Genomic DNA, 17,046 nt, shown 5'->3' with positions numbered 1-17,046 from the left:
ATTGAACGTTGCAACTCCCAAGCAGCTCCTCATTTATTTGTGAAAGTGGTGTGATTAAATTAATTATCCTGAATCTCAAAGTACCTTTACCTTGTTAAGGCTGAGTCTGTCAAGGAAAAACATCAGATTTAAGCAACCAAATTAATCCATCACTTTTAAAAATGATTTTAAAATCAATTCCTATTTTCAACAGAAGCGCCCAAGGCGATGGACGTGACTCCTATTTTGTACAGTAGGCTACATTCCAGCTATGTGAATATCGGGTTTTTGCAGCCATCATACACAAACAAGCACTGCATCCTGGCAAGCAAGAGGCATTATCACAGTTTCAGCCATGCAAAGGCACTTGGGGATGGTTTGGAGCATGGCTACTGAGGGGGTGTGGCCTGAGAGCTTGGCAGCAGGGCTGCATTTGGCCTCTGGGCCCGAGGTTCCCTACCCTCACTTTAGGCTTTTGCCACTGTTCTTTCTTGTGCTGTTGGAAGAAACTCCAGATCAAGATGCTAACACAGCAACAGTCACTGCCTGTATCAGACATGCCAAACATAGGCAGGTTAAAAGCCACGTACCTCTGTCAACGTTGGCACGCAGGGATGTCAGCATCCCTTCTGACACCAGAGTTTTGTACAGAGCACCCTTACAAGATCTCTCAGATTTCCTCGAGCCACAGGTCTCTGTCTTTTTGTTACAGTCACTGTCCTCGGTTTTGACCTGCTCTGGTAAGCTTTGTGGCATCATCTCTTCCGTTGGGGTGAGCGGTTCCGATTTGATGATTTCGGGTACCTCGCATGGCAGTTCCTTGTTGTCGGTAACGTCAAAAAAATCAGGAGGCTTTGATTCTTTGGTGGTCTCTACACATTTTTCCTTTAGAGCTCTTTTCTCTTTCGACTTCACTTTTTTCTTTGGTAACTTTGTTTCCAAGATGTTCCCCTTTGCCGTTGAGGAAGGGCGGGCTTTCTTACGGGGCACTTCTGTGAGTCTCTCTGCCCCCCAGTCCCCTTTTGCAACCGCTTCAATAGTATAAATGACGCTTTCAATGTCTGACTCAGAAGACTGCCTCTTTTTGCAAGCCTTCTTGGGGGTACATTTTTCAAGTGCTTGCTGGTCCGGCTTATTTTTCTTCTTCTTTTTCTTCTTTAGCTTTTCCGGCTTGCTTAATCCTAAGGTGCTGATGTCAGCCATTGTCAGTTCTTGGGAATGGCATACAGAATCCTTTGCAATTGTGCTGTCAGGTCCAACTAACGTCATGCTGTCCAAAGAAGGATCTGCAATGTGACTGCATCTTGTCACCTCCTCAGACGTTCCAATCTTAGTCTTCTCATGCTCTTGGCCCTTCACCTTATGAGATTTTTCGATTTTTACTTTCACCCTCTCTGGTTCTTCAACTTTGATCTCCTCTGGTGCTTCCAAAGCTTTGATAATTCTGGATGCTTCTAGCTTTCCCTTCCCGGGTTCCCTCACTTTTACTTCCTCTGAGGCAAGGCACATCTAAAACAAGGGTAAAACATTAATTTCACATTTCTAGTGCAATGCTGGGTAAGAGCATTGTAACTTGTTCTAGAAAAACCACCGTTGTTCTTGGCAGTTCAACATTACACAGCCTATATACTTGCAGCAGGATTACCAGACAATGGGGAGCACATCCTAATAGCACAATTACTGAGCTCTATGGAAGACCAGGGTTTGAATCCCCACTCAGCCATAAAACTCAATGGGTGACCTTGGACCAGTCACTGCCTCTCAGCCTAACCTACTTCCCAGGATTGCTGTGAGGATAAAATGGGGAGGGAAGCACCACCACAAGCTCTTTGGAAGAATGTGGTGTGTAAACTTATTAAATAAATAAACATTGTCCAGCATTCGTGGGTCCTATAATGAGCATTTACACTCCTCTGTGAACAGATGCAGACAGCCTCCCACCAGCAGGCTCCTGGAATCATACCTGGGTCTCCTTGAACTGGCACCTCTTAGCCCAATATTAGTTGAAGCCTCTGCCTGATTTGCAGTGGCCTTGGGATCAGGATGAGACCCAGGAATCCTGAAATTTGCTTTTGGACCTGCAGGTGGAGGGACATCCCCTGGAATGAAGGGAATGAGGAGGTTTCTTATGTGTTTTGTGTGGAGACGGAAGGCTCTTCTCTGGACTGTTTCCCTTCCTCCAACTCAGAAACAGAAGAGGCTAAGAGGAAATTCCCCTCACTAGAGTTCAAGAGGGACCTGGGAAGTCCTTGATCTTGGATCCTCATAAATAGAGCCTGAGAGGGCTGAATGAGTCCGGCACTAAATGTTTTGGTTTCCTAAAGGTAAAGGGACCCCTGACCATTAGGTCGAGTCGTGAACGACTCTGGGGTTGCGGCGCTCATCTCGCTTTATTGGCCGAGGGAGCAGGCGTTTGTCCACAGACAGCTTCAGGGTCATGTAGCCAGCATGACTAAGCCGCTTCTGGCGAGCCAGAGCAGTGCACGGAAACGCCGTTTACCTTCCCACCAGAGCGGTACCTATTTATCTACTTGCACTTTGTGCTTTCAAACTGCTAGGTTGGCAGGAGCTGGGACCGAACAATGGGAGCTCACCCCGTCGCAGGGATTCGAACCGCCGACCTTCTGATCGGCAAGTCCTAGGCTCTGTGGTTTAACCCACAGCGCCACCCGCGTCCCCTAGTGGCATATAAAAGTAATGTTAAACTATACTATTGTCTATTAAGCCAGCCACCCGAGGCTGCAGGGGAAAAACTGGCTCTAGCCAGTTCCACTCCCATGGCCAGAAGAGGCGCAGTGGTGGTGGGGAGTGGGGCTGCCTGCAGCTGCACCTGCATTCTTGTAAGGAGCAATATCTGTGAAGCACAATAAAGCGAAGCACTTTAAAACACAGTGTCCCTGTACAAAGTTAAATGTGCTTAACCCACCGACTGTAGTGGGCTGGAGCACCCTTATGTTCATATTAAACTGTGGCAAATATCTTCTTAAAGATGTTAAAAGAAATACTTGAGAAAAGTGGCACTGTCGTTGGTTAGTTTTTAACCTGATGGTGTCATCCTCTGAATTAGAAAGCAGGGGTGCTATGTAAGCCATGCTCATCGAGATCAAGTGAAAAAAGACTGTACATGTAAGAGGATTTTACAAAGAGTGTCTCTGCTTTCAGCTGGTATCAGTTCAATATAAAACCCAAGTGTAATTTAGATTTGCCTTGTCTAACCAAAGAAAACAGCCACCTCTATATGTATTCATTTATCATTATTTAAATAGAAGCAAAATCTGTGATTGGAATATGGCTAAAACATGTACAGTAGAGAGGATTGCATGGACCTACTCAGGGCACAGTGATCCCACTCATTGAAAATAAAGCCTGTTCTTCAAAATACCCTAATCCTTTAGTTCTCTTTCTTGGTCTCTCTAGGGAATGACGGAGTGGTGGGAACTGGCTTTTATAGAGACTACTAACTTGGTACATGCAGATTGTAGTTGCATGAGAGTCATGGGCTCCTCTACTGGACAATGCATGTTGCATCTCTGGGAGAAGCAGCACAACTCTCTCACCATGCAATTTTCATTTTGTGAACTTTTCCATGGAAGATATAAAACATTCTTTAAAACCGAGAACAAAAGAATTAAGAGCAGTATTTCACATATTGGCTGTTGCCTACTACCCAGTGCACTACTGCACCTTGAAGCTAGCAGTTCTTAACTTGCCGCCTTGGCTCTACGGAGACTGTGTGCCTAATGGTTAGACAAGGTAAATCTTGTTCCTTGGCACCAACGTGGTAATTTACAGTTCTATAAACAACAATGCTAATTATGACTGTACTACTGCTCCGCTTCCCAGACCTTGGCAACCAGCATCATTCAGTAGTAATTAAGCCACAGGATTTTAATACTACCTCTGCCAACTGAAACAATGCCGATGTCCCACACTGCTTTGTTAATTCCGGAGGACCTGAATGGGATGTACTTGATGAAATCTAAAGTAGAAACAAAGAAAGCAAGGGGTGGGGGGAAGATAATATCACAATGTCACTGATAAAAGTTGTGCCTCCAAGCGCAATGCAAAATGTCAAAGGAAATTTCAAATTCCACAATCACCATTGGAAGAGCTGGGGATCCAAACAGAGAAGAATTATATAAAGAAATATTATGTTAATACTAGAAAGTACCCGAGTAATGCTTTCAAGTATGGCATTCAGTTCCTGGGGTAAACATTAATGAATTAGGCCATCACTAAGGAGACTGTAAAACTACAGGACAAGTGTTTCCTTTAGTGTAAGCAGATATATCTTCATTGACCGTCTATGTTCAACTCACTAGAGCTGTATCAGTTTACACAGTTGTAAATCAGGCCATCTTTACCTTTGTATAGTAGTTTGGATCCTCCCATTTTACTTGAAAGGTTGGTGGCGAAATGAGCTAATTTACAAGTGTGGTTTTGTAACAAGGAGCTAGGTATCTTGCAAAAAAATAATAACTGTTTTGCTGTGCAAGAATATATACCCTTGTGCAACACACTAGTTACCTAGAGTCATGCTTTTGCAACTAATCTAGTCCGAATGAACACATATAGGATCATGAGAGCAAGCACTGCCACCTATGTAAAATGTGAACGCCATGCAAACATTCAACTGAATGCATGTAGATTCTCCCCTTCATGCATGTTCCGTCACTCTGGATATGTCACGAGAATACAAGCATTGTATCTGGATATTAAGTTACACAGATGCAGCACATGTACCATACAAATATATGTGTCTCTGAAATGATTTGGTCAAGGTTCCTAGCTACCTGTACTCACATCTGCGTAAACATATTTCAGTATGCTACAATATACCGTATTTTTCGCCCCATAGGACGCTCCGTCCCATAGTACGCACCTAGTTTTTTGGGGGGAAAATAAAGGAAAATCCCCCCCCTTTATTTCCCCCCCAAAACCAGGTCGGGGAAACCAAACCAGGTCGGGGAACAGCGGGATGGCGGCGCTGCGCCTCCCCGCTGTCCCCCGAGCTTGTGGGGCTGGCCGATGTCTGCCCGAAGTGTGGGGCGCTCTGCTTCAGCGCGCTCCGTGCAGAAGGCTGCTATCCGCAGCCTAGGAAGCCCTGCGGGAACTCCCGCAGGGCTCCCCAGGCTGCAGATGTCTGCCCGGTGTGCGGGCGCTCTGCTTCAGGGTGCTCCACGTGCCGGGCAGCAGGCTGCTATCCGCAGCCTAGGGAGCCCTGCAGGAACTCCCGCGGGCTCCCCAGGCTTGCTGATAGCTTCCTGAAGCCTGGAGAGCGAGAGGGGTCGGTGCACACCGACCCCTCTCGCTCTCCAAGCTTCAGCGAAAGCCTGCATTCACCCCATAGGACGCAGGCACATTTCCCCTTCATTTTTGGAGGGGGAAAAGTGTGTCCTATAGGGCAAAAAATACGGTATGCAACCACTCCAAAGAGTTTTTGTTCTACAGGAAATCAGAGAATAATTTATGAAGGTTTGTAAAACATAGAAGTCTCACATTCCTCCTATATATAATGCCTGAAGGCAGACCAAAAGAGTGAACAAAATTTGAGCACTAATTTGGCAGTAAGCATCAGTCAAAGAACCCTGATCACTGCTTCTCCAGTACAAAGTTTGTATGTGTAGTAATTTAAAAGGGGTAATAGTGATGAAGGCATCATAGTTTTTCCTTTGATTGCTGTTTTTCTGCTGCATCAATTTTGCTTAGTCGAAATAGCAAACATACCTCTGGACAGTTTACTTCAACCTTGACCAGTCTGGTGCTCTGTTGGGCAACAATGCCCACCCAAGAAAGCCCTGGTGGGAGTTGTAGTCCAAGACACCTGGTAAGCGCCAGGCTAGCAAAAACTGGCCTAGGTGTTGGGGAAAGTAGCAGATGGGAAAATGTTAAACACCCCCATTCACTTCTCAGCTTCCAAGGCTCCCAGACCCATCTTTATAACCAAACAGATAGTTGGCTCTTTAATGGTTCATTTAGTATAAGGTGAACAAATACTGTAGTCAACTTCAACATGGGAAACAAACTTTCCAGACTGCCTGCCACATTAAAGTAGGCTCTTCGGAGTAGCAATGCTATTTTCCCTGTCTGGTTTCTAGGAAACTGAATGACAAGCTACAGAAAATTATAAGTTTTGCTGGAACCTATGGGCCACAGAGCCACTTCGCATGTTGCAGAAAAACCAGCTCCCTGAATTACAACAAAATGTCAATCAAATCTTTTCTGTCCCATTCAAGGGGAGATGTAAGTGTAGCAAGAAGCAGGAAATGCTCAGGTGGCAGTTTCTGTACAGCTATCACCTTTCAAACATTACAGAAAATATGAGACTGACAAGCTGTGAAAATGTGGAGACCTAGCTTTATCTGTCATATGGGAAAGCACATCTCAAGCACATTTAATTCTTTTTGAATTGCACCTGTAATTTCATTTGTATATGAAAACATAAAAGCTATAAGAAATACATCTTTGCAGAAATCCCATGCTTATCTACACAGCTCCTTCTTCCAACACCTTTTGCTAAAGGATACTTCTGGTGTCATCCTTCTGCAGTCCGTATTAAATTCAAAATATTATTAATAAAAATATACCTTTTCTTTTCTTTTTACACATATAAAAAAGGTGCCTTACCTCAGCAAACTGGAAGAGTGCTGACTTCCTACAGTGCTTTATAGGTTCAGGACTCGCCAACTGTGAAGAAAGGGATATGATTTTTTTAAAACAAAATGCAGAGAAAGTCTCTTTCAACAATGGGTGAGGCAGACAGGCAAGCAGACAGCTGCCCTTTGTGACATTTTAGTTTGTCAATATCAACACAATAAGCTGTAGCGTTGTTGATGTGGATTCTGAGATTCCACAGGATATAAAGGCATCTCTGCACATCATTCTGCTATTTTAACTGGTCTCATGGTTGAGCACGAGAAGAAAGGACACCTTTCCTATTAGCCACATCATTTGTTTTCACTGGAAAACAACACAGCCACTGGGTAAGCAAAGGGGTGATAAACATATGGAAATGACAGTGAAGAGTGTCATACTGTATAATGGAGTATGCATGACTGGCAGGGGACTTTTATTCCTGGGCTAAAGGTTGTCCATTATGAATGACACATGCACTTGATGGTATCATTCCATTCACAAAGACTTAACATTATTCTCTCCTACGGTGAAAGGGATAAAGAGAAAGGAAACATATGAAGAACACCCAGGCTGAACAAAAACGCTGTCTGGGACGACTGCCAAGAATCCTCAGGCATTCTGGGTCCCAGGGCAACATAAGACTGTTGTGCTGCTGGATTTTTTGCATGTTTACAGCCACTGTACAATTTTTACGGCAACAGATTGCTTTCCGCGTGCAAAGTACAGCAATACTTTTCTCAGTGGGAAATTTGAAAGTTGGGGGGGGGGTGTAAAAGGAAGGGAAAAAGGGTAATTTTGGCATACAAAATGTGCCAAAGCTGTCCAGAGGGAATGAAAGCTTTGAGCTAATAAAAGACACATGGGTTCCAGTAGCTGAAATAAGGATTTTGTGCGCTCCTCTCTTGAATAATCTAAAAGCAAGTACCCTGCCATGTTCAGGATGAAAACCACAGCCTCTTCTCTCGCAAAGAAAGATGTGAGTCACTCTGCAAAGTACTGCTTGGGCTGACTCGGGGGAATAACTCTGCTGAACAAGTTCAAGATCTTTTCTATCAATGAAGTGTCCTCAGAGCTCTCTCCAAACACTCTAATCTGAGGGAAATGATTGTAGTTCTACGTCCAAAGATAATTCATTTGGCACAAAAAGCATTCTCTTACATTTCCATATGGCTCTGGACTGCTTTATAACAGAGAATGGCCTCTAAAGTCAACATTACAAGAGCTTATATTGTAAAATAGATGATAACCCTCTAATTTTCAGCAACTAATACACAGCTGATTGTTTCCTAGCTTTTCATGCTTCCAGACTTCTATGAAAACTCAGTGTAGATAGACTTGCTGTTCTACATTCTCTCACTGATTAAGATATGCGTGCTTTAAAATGGTGAATACTCTAGGCCAGGGTTCATAAACATTTTTGCCACGGCCCGGTTGAAAATTGCTGAGGGTCTTGGCAGACCCTCTGTCTGTTTGGGTTTTTTTTGGGGGGGGGGCTTTGTCTGTTACAGCAATTGTAATGCACTGTGCTAGATGCTGCATTATTTTTTGATAGCATATTTGTTTCTTTTCTTGTGTGTTGTATTTTGTTGTTTTTCAGTTAGAATTCCATAAAGTTTGGGTTGCAATGCAATAGAATACAATGGGATAAGTTGGAGGAGCTGATGAAAATACATTTAAAAATAAATATGAGCATTTCATTTGATGGATGTGCTAATTTTCAACCACAAATCCACAGACAGACCATGTGCCACCTGGATGAAGCCCATAGACCACAGTTTGGGAAACCCTGCTCTAGGCTAGAGGTTTTCACTACGTGTTGCCAGGGCTTCATTGAAAGCTTATAGGGACATTGATCCATTAGACAAGCTTCCTTGAAAGAAAGCTTGTCCTATTATTATTGACACTGAGGTCCAGCTCCGAGGGCCTTCTGGCAGTTCCCTCACTGCGAGAAGTGAGGATACAGGGAACCAGGCAAAGGGCCTTCTCGGTAGTGGCGCCTGCCCTGTGGAACGCCTTCCCATCAAGGGAATTAACAAAGGAAATTAACAACTACCTGACTTTTAGAAGACATCTGAAGGCAGCCCTGCTTAGGGAAGTTTTTAATGTGTGATGTTTTATCGTGTTTTTATTATTCTGTTGGGAGCCACCCAGAGTGGCAGGGGAAACCCAACCAGATGGGTGGGGTATAAATATAAATATAATTACAAATATTAATAAATAAATAAATAAATAAGATGATGGTGATGATTGACAGGAATCCTCTCAAAGTGCTCTCCCTTCCTGCAAAGTCTAGTCAGCTCCTTGGTATACCGGAGACCAAAGGACAATGGAAAAGAAAGGAAGACAGCTAGAATGCAAGTGGTTGAAAACTCACTCTAAGTCTGACCAAACATATGTAAAAGCTCATTACCGAGCCTATCCTGTGGCAATGATAGCAGAGAACAATTATTTTCTGCCAGCATGGCGACTTCAGTAGAAGAGCAAGATGGCTGCTCCAGCTGGCATCTTCCCTCTTATTCTGCCTGTCTTCAGACACAATTATAGACCAGAAGCTGGACTGCTTATCTTCATTCTGTTAATTTGTTCTTTTAGGTGCCTCCTCAGAATATTGCTTATTCAACCAGCACTTTTCTGAGCAACATTGTCGGATATTGTTCCTGATAGTTTTGCAGATGGATTTGATGTAATTTTATCGTTTTAACTTTGTATTTTGCATTTATTTTTGGGGTTTTTTTTGTAATCGCCATGATTTTCTTTTTTAATGAGACATCCTTTACATAAATGAATAAATCTTGATGAGACTCGAAAAGAACTTTTTTCTAGGGAGAATCACTACAGTGATTCTGGGAACCGCCCTGTGACATCCAGCTTTAAGGCGGTATATAAATTCAAATTATAATACAGTGAGATGAGAACTTTGCTTTAGGCTATAAAGCAATTTTGAGAGTGCAATTTGTAACGCCACATTTTCAAGAGGTGAATTTAAGTGTACTTCTCAATTAGATAATGAGACAAACAAAGTTTTCTGGCTATCGTCTTAATTTTAATCCTTTGAGGTTTGTTGAATATTTACAGATAAATTGTAAACAGATAAAAACACTGGCATGATTATTGTAATAACCTGCAGCTACGTAAGAGTATATATATATAAAGAAGATAAATAAATGAGTAAGTTAAGTTAATTTGGATATGCAGAAGGTATTAAAAATAAATTTAAGGAACCGCAGAAAGAGGGGGAAGGAAGTCAAGTTTTAAGATGTTAAAATGATTGTCAAATCAGAGAAATTTATATACCTGAAAAGTATAAACTTTTTTTTTAAATTACTCCTATGGGTGTCTGCAAAGAGCAACTGTTGCTGCATCAACTTCTAAAACTTGTTCAAGGCAGCTGGTACCTTACAGCACAGCAATGTGTTATAAAGCAACATAGGCCTTGTAAGATTAATGCAGAGGAGAGCAAAGAGAGGTGAGCTTGCAGGAGAGAACCGACAGACTGTTGAAGACGCTTCATCTTTCATGCACTCACTGATGTTCCTCCCCAAAAAATGGGGGAAAGAGGAGGACATCTGAGCAAGGGAAAGCAACACCTGAGAGAGCAATGGCAGGGGAGCCCTGGCACTGATTTGCACATCACAGTCAACCATACTTAATGTTTAACTGGGATGCAACATGGAGCAGTGCACTCGTGCAGGGTGCTCAAAAGCTATAGCCTCACTCCTTCACCATTCCTGGCCATACTGGGAGCAACAAACCACACGCCTTTGCTTGTTGTGGCACTCAAAGAAAGTAGCTGGAGAAGTGTGCAGAGGCCGAAGAAAGAGCTGTGAGTGCAGGAGCGCTCCATTGCCCATCCTTCACCAAACCTGCTATAGGCTGGGACTGGGTGTGGAATTTGCTGAATGGGACAAAGCTGTGGGCAGCCTCAGGAAGCTTTGTGCCTGCCTGCAAAAGCAAGTCTGGAGTGAGAGATTAGGGTAACGTCAGCAGGTTCCAGATGTCCTCTTCTCTATGACATCTAGTGAGTAAGCTGTGGTTGTTTGCGCCATGGCTGGGAGACCGGGTAGATGATGGAGTGCTGGGGGAACTGCAGGAGGCTGAGAGGTGAGTTGTTTCGGAAGGAGAATGAACTGATACTAGTTTATGTTTATTAGCAGTTTGTATTATGCAACCATTGCATATGAAACTGTCTGAATTTTTGTAAAATATGTTAGCTGTCTTTTGTTGTTGCGTTAGTTTTCTGTACACTGCTTATATTTTTATATATTAAGTGGTATGGAAATGGTCTAAATAAACAATTAAAAATAAGTAACTGAATAAAATTCTGGGCTCGTGGTTTGTTTCCTTCTTTCTAATCAAACCATGAGTTGAGGCCAAGGTTTGTTTTCAACTCATTAGTAGATTGGATGAAAGAACCATATTCAGTTAGTTCAGAAAGGGTTTGGGAACTTTATTACATAATTTACTTGGGGGAGATAAGAAATTTGGATCGAAGACTATTAATAATATTTTTTTTTGTTATTTGATTTATTAAAGATTTGTTATGTCCAAGTCTCCTTTAGAAAAATTAATAGATAAAAGGAAATGTAGAGGTGGGATTTCATGCATGGAAGAACAATAATTTATTCAGGATTAATGATTTTAGAAAAGCAGGATGGATGGTTTCATATTCAGAGGTTAGAAGAAAAATGCAGGGCAAAAACCCCTAATTGGTTTGAATATTGTCAGGTAAGATCATTAGTGCAAGAATATCAAAGGAAAACTGGGTTGAGGAGAGAACATACAGAATTTGGAAAAGAAAGTTGTGAAGATTAAAGAACATAGATTAGCAAAGATATATAAACTTTTGGTTAAACATGACACAGAACAGGGACAACTAAAATAATATATTGTGAAATGGGCACAAAATACTGGGGGCAGCGGGCGGAATCCTGATGGATATATGTGAAAATCTTTTGAAAGTAGCTTTTAAGTTCTCTTTATGTGCAGGAATTAAGAGATAATTGTAAAATAATGAGTAGATTGCAAATTAAGCCATAAAAGATAAGTAACATGAATAAAAATCATTTATCTTTATGTTGGAAGAATAAAAAGAAAGATTCTCCCCATATGTGGTAGAGATATGCCTTTTTTCCCTTTAAAAAATGGAAAATGATTTTAAAACCCAAGTGGTAAATATTTTAAGATACAATGTTTCATTTTGCTCATTTTCTTTTAAATTATGTAAAACAGTAAGTTATCTCAGAATGTAGGGAACTTGTTTCTTATCTTGTGGCTAGAACGGTCTATGCAAATACTGGAAATCACATAAAACACCAACAATTTGATACGGACCGAGGGGGGGGGTACCTATTTCCCCCTTCTTCTTGGCTGTCCGAGGCGATGACCTCAAGGGTACCACCGCACACCCACCCTCGAACCCCCTTCACCGTTGCACAAGCACCACACGTTTCCCAGACCTTTTCCCGAGCGAAATAAGCTCGAATATATATATATTCCCTATCCTTTCCTATGCCTATCTGCGCTCCATACTTAGAATGAGTAGACCGAGTGTTTCCCTTCTCCGCTTATTCCTATGGCCGCGCTTTGGCCAATCACAACCATGCATTCGTCCTGCAGGAGCTAGCTCAGGGAGCTCTTGCACGCCTCATTTAACCTCCTGACGAGCTGCTGACGGCCCCCCACGGCGAGAACAATAGAACCGAAACTCCCGACCTCGTAAAACTGTCAAACCCTTGTTACAATGTATCCATTTCTGCAAGAATGGATACATTCTGCTTCCGCTTTTGATCTAGGCTACGGAACGGACTGAAAGTCATCAGAACCTTTCAAAATTCATATAAAATCAACCACAGCTCCAATTTTCTTGCTCTTGGTGTCATTCGACTCAGTTTCCCCAGGACTCCATGATGTTGGCCGACTCCATAATCCTCGAGACGGCAAGTCACGTACACAGGAACTCCTTAATCCTGTCAGATCGCTCTGCCCAGCCCGTCCCCCGGGCAATACCAGGTGGCAGACAGTGCATATCAGTAACCCATTGTCCCACCGCCACCGGTACTCATGAAATGTGTATTTGTGTATGACTCTCGCTCTGCATATTTCCCCCTCCCTTCCCTCAAATGTAAATTAGTGTAACCCCACCTTTCTCTGAGATATTCATGACGTGTTTCATGACGTGTGTAATATATTCATGATGTAATCCATGAAACCCAACCTTCCCATAATGTATTCATGACGTTCCGCGCACTGTGTTATGGGACTTGGAGGGAACTTTTAAAAGTTTATGTCGCCCCATTCTCGGGGTTCAATCTCGCCTTGAACCTATTGCGCAATAAACGTTGGATCTCCGCATCTTGCTCCTGTGCCCGGCTGAGCTTATTTTCCTCCGCTAGGACCCGCGGACTTTGTCCGACGTGCTGGGTGGCTGGGCAACCCCGCACCCGGGATTTTTCCGTAACAGTTGGCGCCCAACGTGGGGCGGGCGGTTCTCCCGTGCTGCTGACCGGGGGCCCCGAAGTCTTCAGCCGGCTCCGGGCCATTTTGCCCAGGAAGACCCACTGGACCTCCGGCCATCTTCCGGGCGGTAATCAAACGTCCCAAGAGTTCAGCCGGGGAGCAAAGGGACATCCCGCCGGCTTCTCGATCCCGGGATCATCACTGAAGACGCGTGAGTATAGGAAACCCAGTGCACTGGTGGAAACGGGGGGTGGAAGTCTCCTGGCAACCGAATTCTCTGCCCTCCTCTCTATCGCTCCTTCTCATCTGTCTCTTAGTCCAATTCGTGAGAGAGACCGTGGACTGCCGCTCGGCCCGAAAGGGGGGCTCTGAGCTCTATCACTTTTCGTCTCAACTCTCCAGGCAGCCGCACCAACTGAGAGTCCGAAAATAAGACGGGGAGACCCGGCTTGAAAAGACAGCCGACTCTCTGCAACGGGCATCTCAGTTGAAAGCAAGGGGCTGGAGTTCTTCTTCCGAACTTCCCGAGCGCCCTTACGGAGGGGGCAGGAAGGGGTCTTGCTTTCCTATCCGAATCCCAGCCGCACCGGTCGGGCCACGTAACACGTGTATCGTGCGTGAGTCCGCTTCCGATAGCAAGGGGGATTTTCCGTCCAAAACTCTATCAAGGGTCACCCGATCTGGCACCGCACGGCGCGGGCGTCCAGTAGGGCCCCTCTTCCGAGATCGCAACGATAGGTAGGAGGTTGCCAGGAGGGGTTACCCGAAAAGAGTTGGGTGGGATTTGGCAGAGTGGAAAGAGACCCCCCCGAGAAGTTGAAAAGTAGGAAAGGAAGGAATAAGGAATAAAAGAATAGGCAGGAAGAGCTCTCTAAAGAAACCCGTTCTGAAGTTGCTAAGCAGCTAAAACTTTCCCGATAAGCCCAATATCCCTAACGACCCCTCTCCCTTCTTTTACCCAGACACGCGTGAATAAAATGGGTACCCAAGCTTCGAAGCATGAGCGGACTCGCTCCGGGAGGAAGGCTTCTAGAAAGCCATCCGAATCCCGGAGAGACCCCGACTCTCCTCTTGAGTTTGTCATCTCTTATTGGAAGTCTATTCCCGGGCACAAATTACTATCAAGACAGAAGTTAGAAGATCTCTGTAGAGACACCTGGCCCGCTGGAACTGCCTCTGCAAGGCCAGAGTTGCGTTGGCCAAAGGGAGGCTCTTTTAACGAAGGACGCCTACAATACCTTAGGAAATACTTAATGGAAGAGAAACCACGTCAATTAGAATATCTGGCTACCTTTGAGACAGTCAGAGAATTGCTCCAAGTCACCAAGAGAGCTACGACCTACCAACTGCCTATCTTAAATCACGGAAGGTTGCCTCCGCCCCCCCCATACGAAGGACACCCAGGAGATGACTCCATGGAACAAGCGCTCATTCCCTTCTACTATAGACAAAATATTCCACCCGCCTCAAGGGAGAACTCAGATAGCGATGGGGATACAGAGGAACCAGGGGCACGGGGGGGCGCGAGCCCGCGAATAACCAGACAGCGAGCTAAAGAGATACAGAGTGCAACCTTAGAAAGTTCTAACCTCCTATCTCTGAGACAGCGAGCCAAAGAAATACTAAATGCCACCTCAGAATACTCAGATTTCCTTGAAAGGTCAAAAGAGACCCAAGAGGGACCTAAAGAGACTCCGGGGACATCCAAGCAGGCGGACCCTAATCAGACAGGCTCCGTAGCCGTACAGATGCCCTTAAGGGCCCTACCAATCCCACCCCTGCGACCGGACGGACCTCCTCGGATGGTATACACTCACCAACCATTCTATACGGCAGACCTGGTAACCTGGTCAAATCAAATGCCATCCTTAAGGGACGACCCGGATAAGTGTCACCGTCAGGTCAGCGCTATTTTCTCGACCCACAAGCCGACTTGGCCAGACGTTCATGTTCTCCTAAATGCCCTTTTCAACGAAGCTGAAAAGGCAGATATTTTAGCTAAGGCTGGAGAAGCAATTGAGCTCCCAAATTACCAGGCAGGACGCCCACAAGACGTCGAGGCACTCACGGCCCAATGCCTACGCACCGAACCAACCTGGGACTATAATACCACAGATGGAACATGGTGCTTAGATTTATTTAAGAGGGCAATCTTGGACGGCATTAAGGCTGCTGGACAACGCACGGTCAACTGGACGAAGGTCCAGACCGTGTTACAAGGGGCAAATGAACACCCATCTGATTATTATACCAGACTGGTCTCAGCCATCAAGACCTGGGGAGGGATCGATCCCGACAACCCCCAACACGAAGTCATAGTCAAAGGCTTCTTTAAGGACCAAGCCTGCCCCGACATAAGAAAAGCCCTAAACTTACAAATAGGGTATGATGGCAAGAGCATTAGTGAAATCCTCTCTATTGCCAAATCCGTCTATAATTCACGAGACGAGAGGAAGAGAAAAGATCCCAAACCTGAAGTTGAACAGATCCTTGCTCTAAGCATGGACTTAAACTCTAACAAAGGCAGGGGCTTCAGCCGTGGAAGGGGGATCCGGGAAGGAGGAAACCCCAACACCCACAGACCATGGGGACCGTCCACTGGAGGGTGTTTTTACTGTCACGAAGAGGGACATATAAGAAGGTTTTGCCCTTACCTCAATAATATGACTTACGGAACACCACATCTCAACGCGACCCAAGGGTACGGGAACCAACCACCCCTCACCCATATTCCTCAACAAGCCCCTGCCTCATATAAACCTCAACTACCTCCGAATGCATCTGCCCCAAACCAAAGGCCACTACCAGGACCGAGAACCCAGATGCCCGCTGTAACCCCATCCGCCCACCCGTGGGCCAACGCCACAGCACCTCCATTTCACCCCCCTAACCAACCCCCTCCTGAAGATCAAGAGTCCTATTGACAATTAGAAGGGGATCCCGACCAAGCCCTAACTATCTGCCCAGTTCTCACGTTATCCTCAGAAGACCCATTCTGCACTATACAAATCGATGGCCATCCCTACCAATGTCTCTTAGACACTGGAGCCACATACTCCACTCTAACCGATAGCCACCTGAAACCAGGTCCGGAGACCAGAAAGGTTATGGGTCTGGACGGGATACCCCGCACTTGTCCACTATCACGTCCTACCAAGGTTACTCTCGGACCGCTACTAGCTGAACACACCTTCCTCTTAACCAACAGTCCGGTAAACCTCTTGGGGAGAGACTTGCTCTGTAAACTAAATGCGACCATTACATGTTCCCAGGAAGGTATCTATCTATACATGCCTGAAGAAGCCATCCCCGCTTTTCAGGGAATAGTTGAAGAGGCGAAAACAGACAACCAACTCCCAAACCTTCCCCCGGAATTGGAAAACGATTTACCTTCCTCTTTATGGGGCACCGAATCGACCTCAGTGGGTCTCTTATTATCAGCGGTCCCAGTAAAAATTACCTATAGGACTGATTTACCCTTTCCGTGCACGAAGCAATATCCCTTACCCAAAGAAGCCATTGAAGGACTAACTCCTATGATTGAGGACTTCCTCGAGAAGGGAATCTTGGTCCGTATCAGATTAAAGAATGGAGAGACAAAAATTGGAGTATGCAACTATGGCTAAGAACACATTTTTTAAGATATCAAGAATGAGAAGCGAGACAAGGTAAGTTTTTGGTAAAGTGGCAAAAGAGTATTGATTACTGTAAAAGAAAACAGGTTTTTTCACCTAATTGTCATCATGAATTCACAAAGTATTGACTGTTTGGATATATGATATCCTTCTAGCTTTGTTTTTATTTATAATTGAAATGGGGAACGGCTTTATTTTAGTGTAGCTACCAATATGCTTTAAAATATTTTAAAAGGTGTTTTATTACGTATAATTTGATGATTAAAATAAAAGGTGGTTGGGAAAGGTTGGTTTTTGTGGTGCATTTGTGGGAAATAACCTCCCTAGTCTGGGTTTGTTG

The 17,046-nt window shown here is 44.5% G+C and overlaps 1 protein-coding gene across 1 annotated transcript in view; it reads right to left on the bottom strand.

The window, feature by feature from the left end:
• The window catches only part of BBX (BBX high mobility group box domain containing), a gene marked incomplete at its 3' end in the record, with an annotated part of 121,865 nt that overhangs the window by 11,891 nt on the left and 92,928 nt on the right, over positions 1 to 17,046 (bottom strand). The window contains exons 9-11 of the mRNA XM_082221198.1: positions 6,607 to 6,666; positions 3,878 to 3,958; positions 570 to 1,488 (exon numbers count right to left, since the gene is read on the bottom strand). Of these exons, the coding sequence (XP_082077324.1) occupies positions 570 to 1,488; positions 3,878 to 3,958; positions 6,607 to 6,666 (1,060 nt within the window). The remainder of the gene's footprint in view (positions 1 to 569; positions 1,489 to 3,877; positions 3,959 to 6,606; positions 6,667 to 17,046) is intronic.

The sequence above is a fragment of the Podarcis vaucheri genome (genome assembly GCF_965113315.1).
Source record: "Podarcis vaucheri genome assembly, chromosome: 4".
Classification (NCBI taxonomy): Eukaryota; Metazoa; Chordata; class Lepidosauria; order Squamata; family Lacertidae; genus Podarcis; species Podarcis vaucheri.
Note: the sequence above shows the minus strand (reverse complement) of the source record. Positions and strands in the feature narration are given on the sequence as shown.